Here is a 21,725-nt window from a genome sequence, read left to right on the forward strand (position 1 = left end):
AGTTAACTTAAAGGGTAGAAGTTTTTCCAGTCTACAGGTCCATTTTGGTAGGTAACCCCTAACTCATGCATTACCATTAAATTTTGAGTTTTTAAAAACTTTCAACTGTCAAGGGAAATTAAATATGAAGGCACTTGTATGAACTCCTACCTCTCTCTGTTGCATCTGGGTCTGAATGGGAGCACAAAGCAATGTGTTCATTCCTATTAAGAAGAAAAGAAAATAGTCGATGACAAAAATATATATCACTAGAGCCTGATTTTCTTTTATCAGTTACAAGTACAGTAGTGCCTTATCGGTGGCTTTGCTTTTTTCAGTCTCATTTATTCATGGTCAACCATGGTCTAAAATATTAAATGGAAAATTCATGGAACATATTCCCCATTGATAAGGGGGGGCCTACTGTATTTACCAAAGTTTTACTAGTTACTAAGCCCTTTATAAGGACTTAGGTATTAAATTTTGCTGACTTTTAATTGTCCCATGTTAGAGACAAAAACAGTTATTATATTCTCTGTGTAACTAAAATACTTTTAGAATGTGGCGCAAATTTTAAACGTGGAGAGTTTAGATCACTTTTTCCCTCCTTTACTTCTCCATTTTTATTTCCTGGATAGTAGAGATTACATGAGATTTGAACATCTTTTATTCTATCTTAAGGAATCTAGACATTCCCATTATAAAATGTGCATTTTATAAAAATAATACTAGAGAAGGAGAAGAAAGTAGATTCAAGAAAAAGATGAATCAGCCGAAACTGGTTTGGCTCAGTGGTGGAGTGTCGGTCCGAGGACTAAAAGGTCCCGGGTTCGATTCCGGTCAAGGGCATGTACCTTGGTTGCGGGCACATCCCTGGTAGGGGGTGTGCAAGAGGCAGCTGGTCAATGTTTCTCTCTCATCGACGTTTCTGGCTCTCTATCTCTCTCCCTTCCTCTCTGTAAAAAATCAATAAAAATATTTTTAAAAAAAGAAAAAGAAAAAGATGAATCAATAAGGAAACTACTATAATAGTTCAGATACATCTTTTTTTTAATTTTTTTTATTTTATTGATTTTACACAGAGAGGAATTGAGAGGGTCAGAGAGTTAGAAACGTCGATGAGAGAGAAACATCAACCAGCTGCCTCTTGTACACCCCCAACTGGGGATGTGCCCGCAACCAAGGTACATGCCCTTGACCGGAATCGAACCTGGGACCTTTCAGTCCGCAGGCCGACGCTCCGAGTCTATCCACTGAGCCAAACCGGTCCCGGCAGTTCAGATACATCTTGATGAGATTTTATGTTAGAACAAGATACAATAATAGAAATAAGGAACTAGAGTCTTGACTCTATATTGTTATAGGTTCTAAAATAATAAAAGCATAATATGCTAATTAGACCGGACATCCTTCAGGACGACCTTCTGGACGAAGCCGGGGCCTCGAAGGAAGCCCGGGTCCCAGGTGACTGCCAGTGGCTGGAGGGAAGCCTGGGTCCCGGGTGCCAGAGGAAAGCCAGTGCCAGCAGCCATGGGAAGGAAGGCCTGCCTATTCTTGCACAAATTTCATGCATCAGGCCTCTAGTAATAACAATAAGTAAAAATAGGCTCTCGCCAGTGTGATTCAGTTAGTTGGATTGTTATCTCATGCACTGAAGAATTTTGGGTTTGATTCCAGGTCAGGGCACATACTCAGGTAATGGGTTCAATTGTGATCAGGGTATATATGGGAGGTAAACAATCCATGTTTCTCTCTCTTCCTCTCCCTTTTTCTCTCTCTAAAGTCAATAAAAATTAAAATAAATAAAAATAAAGGCAAATCTTTAAATAGTTTCAAGAGTTTACAGCAACCTTGATTAAACATAGTGAAGTAATTATAGGCTTTTTGTTAGAAGCCTTTTTTATTTATTAAGTTTCCACTCATTTATTCAACAAATATTGCTTCAGAACCTATTATGACCCCCAAAACAACTGTCTACTAAAGTACAAAGACAAAATTTTTGGACTCAAAAAATTTAGTTTAACAAAAGAGTGACAAGTAAATACCAAAACTACAATGTGATAAATTCTACAAGAGACAAGAGAAATAAAAGCTGTAGTCAAAACACAGGAAAGAGTGATTAACTTATTGGTTTTGTCAAAAAACAACTCCATTTAAGGCAGTACTACTTAGTGTATGGTGCCAGTCTGTGAACTGCTAAACTAAAGCATTTCCCTTGCTAAGAAAAAATGTCAGCTACACAAAATAATAGCTTACTGCCACAGTTGATTTACATTCCAGAGTAACTTCATCTTCAGTCATGGACTGTAATAGTTTGTAAACTGGTTACTTTGAAAAGAACTAAAGTTACGCTAAGTGAAAAATGAGAAGAATGCTAGGCAAATTATAGTTGGAAGAGCACTTTAGGTAGAGAAAATAGCATTTACAATGGATACAAGCAGAAGAAAAAGTCCACATGAAGAACTGCAAATAGTTCTTTTTTTTTTTTTTAATATATTTTATTGATTTTGTACAGAGAGGAAGGGAGAGAGATAGAGAGTTAGAAACATCGACGAGAGAGAGTCATCGATCAGTTGCCTCTTGCACACCCCCCACTAGGGAAATGCCCGCAACCAAGGTACATGCCCTATACCGGAATCGAACCCAGGTCCCGTCATTCCCCAAGCCGACGCTCTATCCATTGAGCCAAACCGGTCTCGGCTGCAAATAGTTCTTCATGGTCTAGGAGGAATGGGGAATGTCTGGCCCACGGGCAAAAATAATTTTGTCTGACCCTACCAAATCATTAGGGGTGAGTTAATTAAATGTTTGGCCAAATATTACAGGCTAATTTTTAAGTTGATAAATTTGTATGGCCTGTGAATTATGTTATAAATGTTATTTAAAACATCATTTATATAAGACCCTTGGCAAAAAGAGAGTTCTCCATCCTTGAGCTAGAGCAGTTTCCCAAACTTTTGACATATGTGTACCCCTTCTATAATTTTCGTAACGCTGAGTACCCCTCGTACTCATGAGAACGTAGAATTAGGCGCAGCTAAGCACAGTGCAGTGCATATCCCCACCAAACTCCGGTGCAACGTGTACCCCACCAAACTCTTCCCATACCCCTGGGGGTACGCGTACCACACTTTGGGAAACACTGGGCTAGAGGAAAGGATGCCTATAAAGGAAAGGAAATAAGGTTGGAGAAGACGACAAGCCAAATCATAAAGGGCTTTCTAAGTCTATGCTGAGGAGTATGGGTTTTATCCTGTTAGCAAAAGTGTCACTGAACAATTTTTAGCTGGAAGGTAATATGATCAGATTTAGAAATATACAGAATAGATTTGAAGGATAAGAAACTATATACAGTAACCCAAGAAATAATAGGAACTTGAATTCAAACAGTGGCAGAAGAAATAGAGAAACAGTAAGAGATCTGCAAGATATTTAAGAGACAGAATATCAAGAGGATATAGCCGAATAGATATAGAAAATGAAGCAAATATTAAAAAATGACTCAATTCCTGACTTGAGTAAATAAATGAATAAGACCCAGCTGGCATGGTTCAATGGTTGAGTGTTGACCAGGTCACAATTCAATTCCTGGTGAGGGCACAGGCCCAGGTTGTGGGCTCAATCCCCAGTGGGGGACTTTCAGGAGGCAGCAGATCAATGATTATTCTCATCACTGATGTTTATCTCTCTCTCTCTCCCTTTCTTTTCCTCTCTGAAATCAATAAAAATATTTTTAAATAAATAAATAAAAATAAATGAGTGAAAGTCTAAGATAGAGGAAACAAGAGGGACAGCAGTTTTGGAATAAATAAATTTGTAAAATTTTAAACTAAAAATTTTGTGTAACAGAGGCCTCTTCATACTCTCTTTATCATATATTTTTTTAGATTATTACTTATCAAGGAATTTGGATAAAGAGAAAGGTATATAGTAAGAAAAGTATTCAGATCATACTCACCAGTAATTTCACAGTAATTATCTTGTGGAGTCTTATTCCTAAAATATAAAAAAATACTTTAAAAATCTGTATCACAAACAATTACCAAGACTCACAACAGTTGAATAATAATGCCAATTGCCTTCTATAATCTATACCCACTAGCAATGAGTGATGCTTTACCTATGTTCTTAACTGGTTGGATGAAAAATCTCAATAGTTTTTATTTCTGCCAAAACTGGTTTGGCTCAGTGGATAGAGCATCGGCCTGCGGACTGAAAGGTCCCAGGTTTGATTCCAGTCAAGGGCATGTACATTGGTTGTGGGCATATCCCCAGTAGGGAGTGTGCAGGAGGCAGCTGATCGATGTTTCTCATCGATGTTTCTGACTCTCTAACCCTCTACCTATCTCTCTGTAAAATATCAATAAGATATATTAAAAAAATAAAATAAAATAGTCTATTACTCTTCTGAAGATATGCATCTTTTCATGTATTGAAAAGTTACTGGTATTTACTTTTCTATGTATTAATATCATAAAAATAACTTTAATTAAAAGATATTATAAAAATAACTTTAATTAAAAAAGCAAGCAGGTGGGCTCCTTACTGCCCACCTGCTTGCTGCTCCTTACCGGACTTGCGGGCTCAGTCCCCAATAGGGGGCGTGCAGAAGGCAGCCAACCAATGATTCTCTATCATCAATAATGTTTCTCTTTCTGGTATTTATTGATTCATACCAGCTGATGTATTTAAGGATTTATAAATGAAAGAGTATTAATCACTTTATTAAAAGAATAAGCTGTACAATGTACTTACTTATCCTATTAATAAAGAGCAAATCTGCTAATTAGACTGGACGGTAGAACGACTTTCCAGGATGACCTTCCAGAACAACTAGTGGGCAGGGGTCATGGGGCCACAGGGCCATGAGGCAGCTGGGGCCATGAGGCAGCCGGGGTTGTGAAGGCCAAAGCAGCCAGGGCCTACTCTTGCACGAATTTCATGTATTGGGCCTCTAGTTCTATATAATAAAAGGGTAATATGTAAATTGACCGAATGGCAGAATGACTGGTCACTATGATACATACTGACCACGAGGGGGAAGGCACTCAATGCAGGAGCTGCCCCCTGGTGGTCAGTGCGCTCCCACAGGAGAAGCACTGCTTAGCCAGAGGCCAAGATCACAGCTGGTAAGCATAGTGGCAGTGGTGGGAGCCTCTACCACCTCTGCAGCAGCATTAAGAATGTCCGACTAACAGCAGTTTGACATCCCCCAAGGGCTCCAGGATTGTGAGAGGGTGCCAAGGCCAGGCTGAGGGACACTCCCCCCCACCCCAACCCTCCCCCGCCCCGGCTGAATGCATGAATTTTGTGCACTGGGCCTGTAGTCAAATATAATAGTACATTAAGTTCTGCAAAACAATTTATTTTGTTTGTGGTTGTTGTTGTTTTTAAAGTAATGTCTGGTATACATTCCTTTCTTTAGAACATGTTTTGTTTTTAAAAAATATATATTTTAAAATATATAGAGAGAGAGACAAACATCAATGCCTCCCATTGGAACTGAACCCACAAACTAGGCATGTGCCCTTGACCAGAATTGAACCCAAGACCCTTCAGTCTGCAGGTCGACTCTCTATCCACTGAGCCAAACCAGCTAGTGCAATAATTTGTTTTTAAATTATTCCTAAGTATTCCACAAAAGGGATACACACACACACACACACACAAAACAACAACAACACAACAACTAAAAGGATATTAACTAAGCCTGGTAAGTGTTGCTCAGTGATTGAGCATCAAACTATGAACCAGGAGGTCACGGTTTAATTTCCAGTCAGGGTACATGCCCGACTTGTGGGCTCAGTCCCCAATAGGGGGTATGCAAAAGGCAGCCAGTCAATGATTTTCTATCATCAATAATGTTTCTCTCTCTCCCTCTCCCTTTGAAATCAACAAAAACATTTTTTTAAAAGGACACTAATTCAAAAATTACTTTATTTAGTAGGAATAAATAACTTTAAAATATAATTTGAATCACATTTTTCTTACTTACTGTACAAGTAGAACATTTTCTCTTGTTTCTGTTTCTAAAAATTAAAAAAAATTAAAGTTTTTCAAAGATATTCTGATAAAGCATTAGAAAAATTAACAAGAATAAAAAAATTCTGCCCCCCCCAAGACACAAGTTATATTTTTCAACTAATAAAATAAAAAATAAGTTATATCAATTATCTGATTAGATAGCTACAGTAAATTTTTATACATAACAGACTTGCAGGAATTGCATTAATACATTACCTGCAATTTCTGACTTTCTCACTATTTTCATATGAGATTCTGTCTGATATACCCTAGAAAATAAAATAAAGATTAATGAAAATCTGTCATTTTGAATTAGAAGACTATGGCATCAATTTATACTGTTTTTATCTTAACACTAGAGGCCTGGTACATGAAAATAATGAAGGGGGGGGAGAGGAAAGGGAATGTCCTTCAGCCCAGCCTGCACCCTCTCCAATCTGGGACCTCTCGGGGGATGTCCGACTGCCAGGCAGGGATTGGGCCTAAACTGGCAGTCGGACATCTCTCTCACAATCCCAAACTATTGGCTCTCAACTGCTCACCTGCCTGCCACCCTGATCACCCCCTAACTACTCCCCTGCCAGTCTGATTGCCCCCAACTGCTCTCCCCTGCAGTTCCAGTTGCCCTCATCTGCCCTCCCCTGCCAGCCCGGTTACCCACAACTGTCCTCCCCTGCTGGCTTGGCCACTCCTAACTGCCCTCTCCTGCTGGCCTGATCACCCACAACTACCTTCCCCTGCCAGCAATCTTGTGGTGACCATCTTTGACTACATGGGGGCAGCCATTGTGTGTGAAGGTGTACAGGTCAATTTGCATATCACTTCTTTATTATATAGGATAATAAAGGCCATATATGACAAACCCACAGCTAACATCATACTCAATAGGGAAAAACTAAAAGCATTTCCCTTAAGACTAGAATAGCACAGGAATGTCCATTTTCTTATTGAACACCAGTGGCCCGATGAATGAAATTCGTACATGGGGGTGGAGGGTTTATCTCTCAGCCCGCCTCATCCTCTCCAACCTGGGACCTCTTGAGGGATGTCTGACTGCCAGTTGTTTTACAAATGTAGATTTTGAGGGTCATACAGGTTAAGTAACTACCAAGATCACATAACTGACAAGTGGCAGAGCCAAAATGCAAACTCAAATCTATCTGACTTCAAAACTTGACTACAAAGCTGCACTTGAAACAACTTTACTTCAAATGATTTACAACAGAAGATATTTTATTCAATATTAGAGGCTTGCCAAAACCGGTTTGCTCTGTGGATAGAGCATCAGTCTGCAAACTGGAAGGTTCCAGGTTCAATTCCGGTCAAGGGCATGTACATTAATTGTGGGCACATCCCAAGTAGGGGGTGTGCAGGAGACAGCTGGTTGATGTTTCTCTCATCAACATTTCTAGCTCTCTATCCCTCTTCCTTCCTCTCTGTGGAAAAATCAATAAAATACATATATTAAAATAAAAAAAGGCTTGATGCACGAAATTAGTGCAAGTGTAGGTCTTCCTTACCACAGCTGCTGGCAACCGACTTCCCTCTGGCAGCCATACCAACTTTAAAAGCATTTTTAAAAATATGTTTTTATTGATTTTTAGAGATAAGAAGGAAGAGGGATAGAGAGACAGAAACATCCATGACAGAAAAATATCCTTGATTTGCTGCCTCCTGCACACACCCCTACTGGAGATCAAGCCTACAAATCCCAGCATTGTGTTCTGATCAGGAAATTGAGCCAGTGACCTCTTGGTTTATGGGTCAATGCTCAACCACAGAGTCACACTGGCCAGGCTAAAAGCATTTTTAAAAATAAATTCACCTTTATGAACATTTTCCTAGCCATTCAATATACTTTTCACAGAAATAACTATCTTTGTCTTTGAGCTCACTTTCATTGATTTATGTAATAATAGGTTAGATTATGTAATTACAACTCCAGCTATATAAATAAGACAAACCTTTCTTGGTTATCCAGCCAATCAACTGTTAGGAACTGATGTTTATGGACATAATAATGTTCAGTGTAGTGTAGGTATCAATTAGTATGCTTTGCCGAAACCGGTTTGGCTCAGTGGATAGAGCATCCGTCTGCTGACTGAAAGGTCCCAGGTTCAATTCCAGTCAATGGCATGTACATTGGTTGTGGGCACATCCCCAGTAGAGGGTTGTATTAACTTTGTTAGGATACTGAGTCACACCAGTAATCTGTCGGGGGTAGGAGGGTGTCAGAGAAATGTGAACATTGAACAGTTATTTGATAATATCATAGAATTACTATTGGCTTTCTAAAAGATGGAATGTATTAACTTTGTTAGGATACTGAGTCACACCAGTAATATTTTCCTTTTTTTTTTAAAGTATATTTTTATTGATTTCAGAGAGGAAGGGGGAGAGAGAGAGATAGAAACATCAGTGATGAGAGAGAATTATTGATTGGCTGCCTCCTGCATGCCCCACACTGGGGACTGAACCTGTAACCTTGGAATGTGCCCTTGGCCAGAATCAAACCCTGAACCCTTCATTCTGCAGGCTAATGCTCTATTCACTGAGCCAAACCAGCTAACGCTCAATGTTTTTCTTTTAAACATAATGCTAAATAACAACCTCTTAAATAACAATTCTCTAATGCTTATCTAATAGAAACACAGGTTAACTGAGTCAGCGCTAACATATTCAGTTTGACACACAACAAAGCATTATTGTCATTTAAAATTATTTCTTCCTTGACCCAGTAATCCCACTCCTAGGAATATATCCCAAGAAACTAGAAACACCAATCAAAAAGGATATATGCACCCCTATGTTCATAGCAGCACAATTTACAATAGCTAGAATCTGGAAACAGCCTAGGTGCCATCAGCAGATGATTGGATCAAAAAACTATGGTACATCTACACAATGGAATACTATGCTGCCATAAAAAAGAAGGAATTGTCATCATTTGCAGCAAACTGGATAGAATTGGAGAACATGCTGAGTGAAATCAGCCAGTCAATGAAAGTGAAATACCACATGACCTCACTCATTTATGGATAATAAAGAACATTATAAACTGATGAACCAAAAGATATAGAGACAGTAAAGCAACAAGCAGACTGTCAAATTACAGCAGGGAGGGTAGGGAGATCTGGGGGAGATAAGAGATCAACCGAAGGACTTGTATACATGCATATAATTACAACCAATGGACAAAACTCGGGGGAGGGAGGGTATGCCTGGGAGGGTGAGGACAATGGTAAAATATGTACACAGATAATAATTTAATTTAAAAAATTAAATTAAAAAAGAGATCAACCGAAAGACTTGTATACATGCATATAAGTAAAACCAATGGACACAAAACTCTGGGGAGGAAGGGTATGTATGTGGGGGGGGGGGGGGGGCGGCAATGTTAAAATATGTACACAGATAATAATTTAATTTAAAAAATTTATTGCTCATTTCAACTTACTTTATAGTATCTGCAAAGCTGACTCGGCGAGAGCTTTTCTTATTTCTCGGAGCATTGGGTTCCTAAGGGCAGAGAATATTTGGTATGATTCTTAATGAAACCACTGATAATTCTGGTCAAGGGTACGTACCCGGGTTGCAGGCTCAATCTCCAATAGGGGGCGTGAAGGAGGCAGCTGATCAGTGATTCTCTCCCATCATTGATATTTCTATCTCTTTCCTTCTCCCTTCATTTCAGAAATCAATTAAAAATCCTATATAATAAAAGGCTAATATGCAAATTGTTCCCAACTGAGAGTTTGGCCAGGAATTCAACCAGGATTTCAACTAGGGGGCAGGGCCAGCCAGCCAACTGCCTGTGCATGAATTCATGCACTGAGCTTCTAGTCCTATATAATAAAAGTCTAATATGCTAAGTGTCCATCAGCTGGTGACCAGTTGACTGTTCAACCAATCAAAGCATAATATGCTAATGATATGCTAAGGCTGCTCAACTGCTTGATATGATGTGCACTGACCACCAGGGGATAGAAAGCTGACCAGTTAACCAGTTGCTATGATGTGTATCGACTACCAGGGGTAGATGCTCCAATGGTAGGTTAGCTTGCTGCTGAGGTCCAGCCAATCGGGACTGAGTGAGATGGGCTGGACATGCCCTGGAGCCCTCCTGTGGTCTTCCTTGGCTGGCTAACCTCCCGCATCCTTCCCCAGCCAGCCGACCCTGATCAGCCCAAATTGGGACTGGAGAAGACGGGGCCAGACATCCCCTGGAGCCCTCCTGCGGTCCCTCCCCAGCCCCAATCATGCAATGGTGGGATCCCTTGGCCTGGCTTGTGCCCTCTTGCAATCTGGGACCCCTGGGAGGTGTCAGTCAGCTGGTTTAGGCTTGATCCTGCAGGCCACTCCCCTTGGGAGGGCACCAGTCCCAAGGCTCACAATTGGCAAGTGCTGTTGTAGCAGCAACGTGAGCCTCTCCCCATTGGGACTGATTGGGTGTGAGCCCTCAGCAGGTGCAGTGGGGCCGGGATAAGTAAGAGCAGCAGGTAGGAGCTGCAGGCGGCGTTGGACTGCAGGTTTCAGCCTGATCCCTGCAGGCCACCCCAAGGGACCCCACAAATTCATGCACCGGGTCTGTAGTGTGTGTGTGTGTATCCCAAAACACTAATTGAAAACAAAAAATTTTTAAGTGAAAGTAAAAAAAAAAGGAAGAAAGATTAAAGAGGCCAAAGTAGAATGAGCACTCCGAATTATATGTTCTCCAAAACTGTTTGTACTGCAACCATCAACAAAATGTATTAGACGTCATTATGTTCTGAGCACTTTTTTTCCCTCAGAGAGGCGAGAGAGACGGAGAGAGGGAGAGAGAGAGAAGAAACATCACTGATGACAAAGAAACACTGAACAGCTGCCTCTTGCATACCCCTACTGGGAATCAAGCCTGCACCCCAGTAATGGAACCTGACCAGGTATGGAACCATGGTCTCCTGATTCATAGGCCAACACTCAACCACTGTGCCATGCCAGCTGAGATAGACACAATAAATTTTAAAAACATATGATAAAATTCTTGCCTTTAAGGAGCTCTCAATTTAGAAAGGACATTGGTAAACAATTACAATATAAGGTATAGAGGGATAATTTTTCTGAGACAAATGATTCCAAACATGAATCTTGAAAGACAAATAGGAATTACTAAATAAAGGCTACAGATTTATGTAAAGCAAGTATGATAAAATTAATTATAGAATCTAGGTGATGACTATATGAGCATTCACTATAAAACTATTCCTACTTTCAGTATATTTTAAAAAAAATTTTTAATAAAACAAAAGGAAGAATGAAGAACTAGCCATCTAGGCAGAGGGAACATCATATGTAAATATTTGCAGGTTCCAGAATTCATGTCTTGCTTGGGGAACAGTAAGCAATTCTAATTGGTGAAATATATGTGAGAGAGGCAAGAAAATAGGCTGCAAAGGAAATAGGGGTTAAAAATCATGAGTGCCAGCTTACTCAAGATTTTAATCTGAACACCATGGCATGCTTACTTGTTCACATTCAATAGAGAATCATTTATGTTCTCTCTTCATATGGCTAATAAAGTTCTTTACTATTAACAATATCACTAAAATTTGTCATTTATAAAGCATTTACACTAGAAACATACCTGAACTATTTCATTCCCTTCTTTCAGATCCCGAAGAGGACTCCTTGGGGGTTTCAAAATCTAGAAGAGAAATATGAAGAAAATCTGGCATATCTATTAATAATCTGTTCATTTCAAGTTATACCATGAGTAAAAAGGTAGAGATGCTAAAATTCCTGTAAAAACCTCTCAAATTCCTCAAAATCATACTATACAGTGCTTTGCTTTGTGGCTCATTTAAATATTTGGTATCTATTCCCTTCTCCCTTCTGCCTACCTTCCCCAATTATTTCTCCAACTCTGATCCCATGTGGTCTGGGTAAAGCTCATTTCAACCTAGGGTACAACATGCAGCCCTGTATTAGAACAATCTTCACATGATTTTCTCTCAGCAATAGTGATTGGTTCAGGAATGAGGTCTTGACCCATATCAAAATAATTACCGTATTTTTCGGACCATAAGACGCACTTTTTTCCCCCCAGAAGTGGGGGGAAAAAGTCCCTGCATCTTATGGTCCAAATATAGCCTACACATATACTTTTAAAAAAAAGTTTTTTTACTTGCCCGGCTCTGTGTGGTCTCTGTGTGCTTGCCCGGCTCTAAAATGGTTCTAAATGCTGCTGTTTACTTTACAGGGTTGATTACATGTGTTTATGACTGTGATGTTGGGTTTTAATGCACATAAAATATTTTAGGACACTATTTGTTTCGGAATCTTTTTTTCTTCATTTCCCTTCTCTAAAAACTGGTGCGTCTTATGGTCCGGTGCGTCTTATGGTCCGAAAAATACGGTAAGCCAAACAATTTAACCCTGAGCTATTTTCTTTTTAAATATATTTTATTGATTTTTCACAAAGAGGAAGAGAGAGGGATAGAGAGTTAGAAACATCGATGAGAGAGAATCATCGATCAGCTGCCTCTTGCACACCCCCTACTGGGGACGCGCCCGCAACCAAGGTACATGCCCTTGACCGGAATCGAACCTGGGACCTTTCAGTCCCCAGGCCGACGCTCTATCCACTTGAGCCAAACCGGTCCCGGCACCCTGAGCTATTTTTATCTTGAGGATGTAAACTACTTTTCCATGTAGGACTTGAACCTGGAAGTAGTAAGCACAGAGAACCTGTCTAATAATGGAAATTACCCAGAGAAAGCAGTCAGAGTAAAAAAGTGAAAGGAAATCATAGTACTGATTATATTGTTTGAACCTCTTGTCAGTAAATCATGCTCAAAGTCATTCCTCTTTGGATTTTTCAATTTCATAACCCAATACATTTTTAGCTCAAATTAGTTTAAGTTGGACTATTTTTGGATCTTGCTACAGCTTTGTATACCAGTTAAGAAAAAAAATCACAAAACACTAATAATAGACAAACATGTAAATTGACTGTACCTCCACCAAGCCACCAAGCCAATCAGGAGTGATATGCAAAGTAACCCAATAAAGAGGGCAGTTAATTTGCATACACAGGTGCTAAGTGACTGGGTTGGGTGGGGGCAGGATGTTGTGTTCTGCCTCATCCCTAGTCTCTCAGGGCCTCTGGGCAGCATGGAAAGGCGGGGCTGGAGCAGAAAGTGGCAGCTCCAGGGCCTGAGCAGAAAGGGCCAAGGCTGGAGTGGAAAGGCAGTGCTGGCAGCCAGGGAAAGGAAAGCCCATTCTAGCACGAATCTTCATGCATCGGGCTTCTTGTATATATACATATATATATATTTTTTTAAATAATAGTTTATTGATTTTTAGAAAGGAAGAGTGAGGGAGAGAGAGGTAAAAACACCAATGTGAGAGCACATTGTAGGAAAGCTGCCTCCTGCACGCTTCCTACCTGTAGTTGAGTCCACAAGCCCGTCATGTGCCCTTGACCAGGAAGAGAACCAGAAAACTCCTGGTGCAAGGAAGATGCCCAACCAACTGAGCCACATGGGCCAGGGCAGTATAAAACTTTTTAAAACAGCTTTATTAAAGTATAATTTATATAGCATATAATTCATAAAATTACCATGAAATTAATAAAATAAAAATTTTTAATGTATTTATAGAATTGTGAATCAGGTTAAATATTTGAGTCTATCCAGAAAGCAATAGAAGCCAGTGGGGGTGGGATGGTGATGCCACAGTCAAAATACTGTTGTATATAGTCATCATTCAAAAAATGTTAACAATTAATTTAAATATAAGTATTTCTTACTGAGGAATGTCGTCTTCTAACAGGTCTCTCTATATTGTCACTGAAAGAGAAAAAAAATTTTACATAGACACTGAAAGAATGAATTTTCAAAAGTCCACAGTATCCCTTACAACATGCTTTTAAATTGGCCATTACTTTCACTTAACACTTGGCATTACTTTCACTTAGCAAAATTTATAACACTAAATTCAATATTTATAGTCAGTGTTTTAATCCTTCGTACGCCGTAAGCGTCTATACACACAGCAGTGGACCTTCCCCACACGCCACGCTTGTCTATCACCACAAACCTCGCATATCAACACTGGTCGCCAATTTTAAAATCAAACTTGTTAGTGACATCTTTGGGTTTGTAAAGAAAATTATGGTAACAAATTCATATATATCCCAGCGCAAATGAAAGAAATTTCAATACTGATATATAGGGCTGCCATTTAGACATGTGAGAGATAAACACTGAGACACTTGAGATTTTTTTGGTCATTGTGACACACTTGAGATTTGTCTGTGTTATCATGAATTTCACACCTAAATGGTAAACATAAGGTACATTCTTCACTATTTTTTTACAGATTTGATTTTCAGAGCATCAACAAAATTTAGTATTTTCAAGGCTTTTCATGTTGACGGTTTATTTTTATTTGTGTTCACTTTTATTGATATTTCCGTAGAATTGAAAATTATCATTATTTTGTTAGTGAATTTATCGTTGTCATATATTATATTATACAAATAAAATTCAATTCCCATAAATGGCATCAAATAAAGAAATAATCAAACCAAGCACCTCACAAGAAGAAGATGAAATCCTTTATTCAACTTCATAGTCAGGTGATTTTTTTTATTACATTCAAAATATTGTGGCATGTGGGGATAGTTTTCATTTTGGACACATGGCAGTTAACTGGTAAAAATACATATTGTATACTACAATACTATCTCTTAAAACACAGTACAACATAATTTAAAGCATTTACAAAGGTACAATTATAAGATAAATGGGCTATAAATCAAGAGATTCTGATTTCATTTAGCAGGAATAAAAGTTAGGTTAATATAAAAGGAAAAAAAAAATTAAGAGATTTTAGTTCTGGTTTTACTATTGTGTGACTTTTTAGACCAGGTTTTAAACATTCAAATGCCTATGAAAGCAAAACATATACTTTAGTAAATGCAAGGAAAATTGGTGGGATGGAGACTATAATGGAGAGTTCCCGACTAGTCTGAAGGTCACAGCCATTATCCACCCGGGCTAATTGTTGCCACAGCTTATTTTTTAAGAGAAGCTGAAAATCCAATTGTTATATGAAATCTTGAAATTTGTCAAATAATTCAAAAATTAAAAAACATAGCTTGGAGGGGGGGAGAAATTATGTCTTTGATTGTAAACAAGCCACCAGTTTGTGATTCCAACTTTAGACAAATCCTTTTATTTCTTTATGCCTCAATTTTCTCGTTCTTAAATTGAAGAGATGAGACATGATCTCTATAGCCTCTCTTAGTTTTGACTCTAGATGAGTTTAGATAAAGATATGGCAAGGAAGACCTATTAATTACTTCTGAAATCTTTTTCCATTCTCTTTCAGGGGAAAAATAGAAGGTACAAAATGAATAGGTCTTACTAGTTGAAGAAGTATCTTTTCTCTGATAAAGTTTAACACTTTTAGAGGCATTGTATGAACTTACTTTTCTTCATTAGTTTCTGAAGACATCCCATCCATTTTTGAAGTAAACCTCTCTGTAACAAACACAATATTAGAAAAGGTGAGAAAAAAAGTACAACCCATGAGGAGATTAAGAGCAGATATTTTTGTTGTTAATCCTCACCCGAGGATATGTTTTTCCATTGGTTTTCAGAGAGAAGAAGGGGGAGAGAGAGAAACACCCAAGTGAGAGAGACACATGGATTGGATGCCTCTTGCACACTAATAGGAGGCATGCAGGAGGCAGCTGGGGACTGAGTCTGCAACTGTACATGTCCTTGACTGGAGTGTCCTTGACTAGAATTGAACCCACTCCTTGGGGTGATGCTCTAACCTAGGGGTGTCGAACTCAATCAGAGAAGGGGCCAAAATCTAAAATCCAGCCTAAATCGCGGGCCAAATGGTTTACTGAACAGTCATAAACTGTCATTGTGATAGAAACGCAGCGGAGTGCAGTGATGACAGCGTGGTGCGGGCCACATTGCAAGGCCTGGCGGGACGGATTTGGCCCTCGGGCCTTGTGTTTGACACATGTGCTCTAACCACTGAACAACCAGCTAAGGTTAAGAACAGAATTTTGATTTTAGTATTACCTTCTGGGGAAAGACAGAAGAAAAAAAAAGGGGGGGGGGGATAAAAAGCTATACTATGAGGCCATAAGACCAGAAATTTTGAGTTTACACTATATACTCTCAGAATACACTAGAGGCCCGCTACAAGAAGATTCCTGGAAGAACAGGGCTTCTGGTAGGCTTCCCTCCCGCCACCGCCATCTCTCCTGCCCGCCCCCGCCCCACACTTTCCCTGCCGTCTCTGTCCCCCACCCATCACCCCATGCTTTTCCTCCAGCCGCCGCTGCCCTAATATCCCCACTTTCCCTCCTGCATCCGCTGCACCCCCTGCGCTTTGCCACCCGCCACTGCTGCCCTGTGCTTTCCCTTCCGCAGCCCACCACCACCACTGCCTGCCCCGCCCACGCTTTCCCTCCCACAGCAACCTAGCTTTCCGCTTTCCCTCCCTCTTCCTTCTATGCTGTCTTCAGTCTTCACTCCTCTCTCCCTCAGCATATGCAAATTAACCACCTTTGGTTAATTTGCATACTTGCTCTGATTGGCTGTGGGCATAGCAAAGGTAAGGTCAATTAGTATTTTTCTCTTTTATTAGTGTAGATACTCCTGGAAAATTATATTTAAGATTATTTTATCTAATAAAAGAGTAATATGCAAATTGACCATCACTCGAACACAGAAGATGGCTGCCCACATGTGGTCAAAGATGGCTGCCCCTATGTGGACACAAGATGGCCAGCAGGGGAAGGGCAGTTGGGAGGGACCAGGCCTGCAAGGGAGGGCAGATGGAGGGGACCAAGCTTGCAGGGGAGAGTAGTTGGGGGGGACCAGGCCTGCAAGGGAGGGCAGTTAGGGGCAATCAGGCTGGCAGGGGAGCAGTTAGGCATCAATCAGGCTGGCAGGGCAGTGGTTATGGGGTGATCAGGCTGGCAGGCAGAAGCAGTTAGGGCAATCAGGAAGGCAGGCAGGTGAGCAGTTGGGAGCCAGCAGTCCTGGATTGTGAGAGGGATGTCCCAGATTGGAGAGGGTGCAGAATGGGCTGAGAGACACCCCCCCCCATGCACACATTTCGTGCACTGGGCCTCTAGTGTGTGTGTGTGTGTATGTATACATATATGTATATGTGTGTGTGTGTGTGTATGTGTATATGTGTGTGTGTGTGTGTGTGTGTATATATATATATAAAGCCATTGACCAGAATGCCAGAAAGACTGGAACAACCAGTCACTATGACACCCACTATGGCCAGTGAACCAGCCCAATTGGCCTTTCCCTCCCCAATCGAGGGTAGGGCGGCTGGCCAACCCCTCCCACCACCATGGTCCCACCCCAATAGGGTGCAGGGCTTGCCGGCCAATCTTCTGCAACCCCTCCCCTAGGCCAGCTTCGCCCCTATTAGCCTCCACCAACCCTGATTGGCCCACAGCCCCTTTTGGCCTGGTCCTGATTGGGCCCTGATAGGGGTAAGCTGGCCAGACTCCATCCATGCATGAATTCGTGCACTGGGAATCTAGTATTTAAGATAAAAATCACTGACTTAATTCTAAATGGGATGATATGGACTTTAATGGTTAAAATAAAGGTTTGCCTTAGGTTTATAAAAATTTATGGATTACATAATAATTCCATCCCAAAATAAAGTCAATTAGGTGTCACACTAGATTTGCATATTATGCATGTTTATCTTATGAAAATATATTCAGCAAAACTATTTTTAAGACACAAAAATGTTTTAAATAGTGCAGCTGATTACACTTGCAATTCCACTCAATGAGTGATTGTCTTGGAAAAAGTGTGAAATAAGAGGCATAGCCTGACATTTCCTTAATTGGTCTTAGCTCCTCCCTAGCCATTACTAAATGAGAATTTTACTTCATGCATTAAATTTTGAATCTCACCCCTACGTAAGAAGAAATTCCATTAAAAAAAACAATACTAGAGATTTGACTCAACAATATTAACATTTCTATTACAACACTAAATGAATACCATGTATCAAACTGTTAGAATCGGTGTTCTTATTTTTAGCAATAAATAAAAACCCTGTTATTTAAAAGGCATCTTATTTTATATGCTTTCATCCTATGTAACAAAAAACAAATTGGGAAATAATTCTTCATAATGCACCTGAAATTCAAACTGAAATAAAAATGTTTATTTTTAATACCAACTTATTCAATCAGCTATACATATAGATAAGATGAGGACATCTATTAGGATTTGATCTCTGACCCTCTCATTTCGTCCTCCATTGCTTTCTGTTCATCCATTCTTCCGGCATTACTTACCCCCTTGTTCACAGACAACACCCATATTTAGTTAAAGTAATATTTTTAAATTTTAGTTTTTTGTACATAGTATAAGAAGTTGGTTATACAAGATTAATTTTTATAAATCGTCTTCAATTTCCTTATTTCCCCAAAGCAACCACTTTCACTGCTTTAAGCTCACTATTTTGTATTTTCAAAAAGCTCTTTCCCCCCTACCTGTGTGGCTCAGTGGATAGAGCACTGGACTGCGGACTGAAGGGTTCCAGGTTTAATTCCAGTCAAGGGCACATGCCCAGGCTGCAGGTTCAGGAGGCAGCTGGTCTATTATTCTCTCTCATCACTGATGTTTCCCTCTCTCCCTCTCCCTTCCTCCTAAATCAATAAAAAATATATATTAGGGGGAGAAAAAAGCTCTTTCCTTGCAATCACCTCCATCTGACATATAAAAGCATCCACCCTACCCCACCAAACACAGATAAATACAATACGAGAAAAGATGCCCAGCTAGTATGGCTGAGTGGTAGAGCGTCCACCTGTGAACTAGGAGGTTCACGTTTGATTCCAGTCAGGGCACATTGATGCCCAGGTTGCGGGCTCGATCCCTGGTGTAGGGCATGCAGCAGGTAGCAGATAAATGATTCTCTCTCATCACTGATGTTTCTCTCTCTTCCTCTCTGAAATCAATTAAAAAAATTTTTTAAAGAAAAGATTACACTACATTAATATAAAAATCCTAAATAAATAGCAAAAAGGAGCTAGCAATTTGTAAAAAGGATATATATCATGGTCATGTTGGTTTTATTCCAGAAATGCAAAATTGATTTAACATTAGAAAATTTTATAATTAACCATATTAACAGATTAAAATGAAAAAAAAATCATGATCATCTTAACCAATAAAAAAAGTTTGATGAACTTTAAACATCCTTTCATGTTTAAAACAAAAGAAAAACTTAGCAAACTAGGAATAGAAAGTAAATTATTTAATCTATTAAACAATATCTATTTCAAAAACAATAGCAAACATAAATTTAATAGTAAAACTTTGAAAACTTTCCCTTTGAGACCAAACAAGGGTGCCCTAGCAAGTGTATCTGAGTTGACTGGAGCAGTGACTGGTACACTGAAAGGTGGAGGGTTTGATTCCAGTAAGGGCACATACCTACTATCGGGTCTAGTAATAATTAATGTCGTTTTTAAACATTCGTTTAAAATCTTGCTTGGTGTTGACTTGTATTGACAAAACCTTCAAACATGTGGTATCTACAGAATGTGTGAAGTGCAATTAACAAGTTTTGCTTGAAAAAGTTTGTGTTTGGTTTGGTTTTTGTTGCAAAACTAGGGCTAAGAAGATGGCGGATGAAGAGCATATTCGGCACTGCATGCTTTACGAGTTCCAATTAGGAAGAAAAGCAAGTGAGGCTGCAAAAAATATCTGTAGTGCTCTTGGACAAGAGGCAGTTAGCGCCAGAAAATGCCAGCGTTGGTTTGAGAAATTTCGCAAGGGAAATTTTTCGTTAGATGACAAGAGTGGTCGAGGCAGTGTGTCCAATTTTGATCAAGAAGCTCTTCAAGCTCTTTTGGTGCAAAATCCTCAAATTACCCAACAAGAGCTTGCGACAACTTTAAATTGTTCAGAAAAAACAATTTCCAATCAATTGCGTGCACTTGGCAAAGTCCAAAAGTTTGGAAAATGGGTTCCTCATGAGTTGACCAACAACAACCGTAATCAAAGAGTCACAATTTGTAGTTCGCTCCTCTCTCGTCAAAACCGTTTGCCATTTTTAGAGCAAATTGTTACCGGAGATGAAAAATGGGTGCTGTATGTTAATTTGAAAAGGCCGCCTCAATGGTTGGACAAAAATGAGGCTCTGCAGCCCACACCAAAACCTGACTTGCATGCGAAAAAAGTGATGTTGTGTGTTTGGTGGAATTTTAAAGGAATTCTTCATTATGAACTTTTACCATCCAAACCATTACAAGTGCAGTGTATAGTGCCCAATTGGAAAGGTTAGCCCAAGCTTTAAGAGAAAAAGAACCCGCGCTGATTAATCAGAAGGGCGTAATTCTTCACCACGATAACGCACGACCGCATACTGCAAGAATCACTGCTGAAAAACTGCGCCAGTTGGAATGGGAAGTTCTCCCTCAACCTGCATATTCTCCTGATATTGCCCCTTCTGATTACCATTTGTTTCGTTCTTTGCAAAACTTTCTTCTTGGAAAAAAATTTAATAATGAAGAATGCCTCAAAAATGCATTGACCGAATTTTTTGCATCAAAATCACAAGAATTTTACAACAGAGGGATTAAAATGCTTCCTGAGCGTTGGGCACAAGTAGTAGAAAACAACGGCATCTATATTGTTGATTAAATTTTGTTGTATTGTTTAAATAAATTCGATTTTAAAAAAGTATTAGAAAACGACATTAATTATTACTAGACCTAATAGTAGATACCTAGATTGAGGGATCTCTCTCTCTCCCTCCCTCTCTTTCTCTCCTTTTTCTCTCCCCCTCCCTCCGTCTTTCTCTTCCATTCTCTCTCTAAGACCAATAAAAGAGGGAAAGAGATCCAACAAGTATGGCAGCTATTTTCACTTCTTATTCATCATCAAGTCTTAATAGTTCTATTTCCAATATATATTCCAAAACCCATTTACATCTATCTTTAGTACTACCACCATGGTTCAAGGTACCATTATCACTCATGTACAATACTGCAATACCACCTCACTGATATCCCTGCTTTCACTTATTCTCCCCCTCTCACTGTCCTTTTTCCACATTTTAGGCAGTTATCGTCCCCTATTTAAACTCTTCAATGGCTTCCCATCATACTGAGATAAACTTCACCAGGACCTACCAAAGCTCTACAAAACCTGATCCCTGTCTGCCCCTCAGACTTCATATTGTCTCTCACATCACTGTCTTCCTTACTCACCATGCTAGCCACACTAGTATTTCTATTCTTAAACACACAAAGCTCTTTCCTGAGTCATTCAATTTATATTCTTCCTTGTCAAGAAAGCCAAGAAAAGCACTCTTTTTAGTACTGCATATGTCTCCTTTGTAGTATTACCACGCTGTAATTTGTCTGTTATGTAAATTAACTTATTCTTGTTATCTCCCCAAACTAACCTTGCCCCAACAGTAAACTATGAGAATAGGGCTAGTGTCTTTTAAGTTCAGAACACAGCATAGTATCAATTTGCTAAATAAATAATTAAGAAATAATTCTTTAAAGTTACTGTATGATCACTGACTTGCATATTTTTTCTTTTTGAGAATATTTTTAAATTCAGTAAGATATTCAAATTCACAAATAATGATATTAAATACTGTCTAACCAGAATCACCTAAGCATCTTCACTGTTTAAAATGATCACTGA

At 39.4% G+C, this 21,725-nt stretch overlaps 1 protein-coding gene across 5 annotated transcripts in view; it reads right to left on the reverse strand.

Annotated features, from left to right (window-relative positions):
* Positions 1 to 21,725, reverse strand: part of KNL1 (kinetochore scaffold 1) — a 57,399-nt gene that overhangs the window by 31,165 nt on the left and 4,509 nt on the right. For 2 of the 5 annotated variants that reach the window (XM_045574320.1, XM_045574335.1), the window contains exons 2-9: positions 15,479 to 15,530; positions 13,793 to 13,832; positions 11,627 to 11,686; positions 9,461 to 9,522; positions 6,220 to 6,272; positions 5,975 to 6,008; positions 3,938 to 3,975; positions 151 to 203 (exon numbers count right to left, since the gene is read on the reverse strand). In XM_045574320.1, the coding sequence (XP_045430276.1) occupies positions 151 to 203; positions 3,938 to 3,975; positions 5,975 to 6,008; positions 6,220 to 6,272; positions 9,461 to 9,522; positions 11,627 to 11,686; positions 13,793 to 13,832; positions 15,479 to 15,530 (392 nt within the window). Of the gene's footprint in view, positions 1 to 150; positions 204 to 291; positions 385 to 3,937; positions 3,976 to 5,974; positions 6,009 to 6,219; positions 6,273 to 9,460; positions 9,523 to 11,626; positions 11,687 to 13,792; positions 13,833 to 14,579; positions 14,713 to 15,478; positions 15,531 to 21,725 lie in introns of those variants that run through there. The other 3 variants (XM_036445971.2, XM_045574326.1, XM_036445981.2) reach the window with 3 other exon arrangements.

This window comes from Pipistrellus kuhlii, unplaced genomic scaffold, assembly GCF_014108245.1.
Source record: "Pipistrellus kuhlii isolate mPipKuh1 unplaced genomic scaffold, mPipKuh1.p scaffold_m20_p_1, whole genome shotgun sequence".
NCBI lineage: Eukaryota > Metazoa > Chordata > Mammalia > Chiroptera > Vespertilionidae > Pipistrellus > Pipistrellus kuhlii.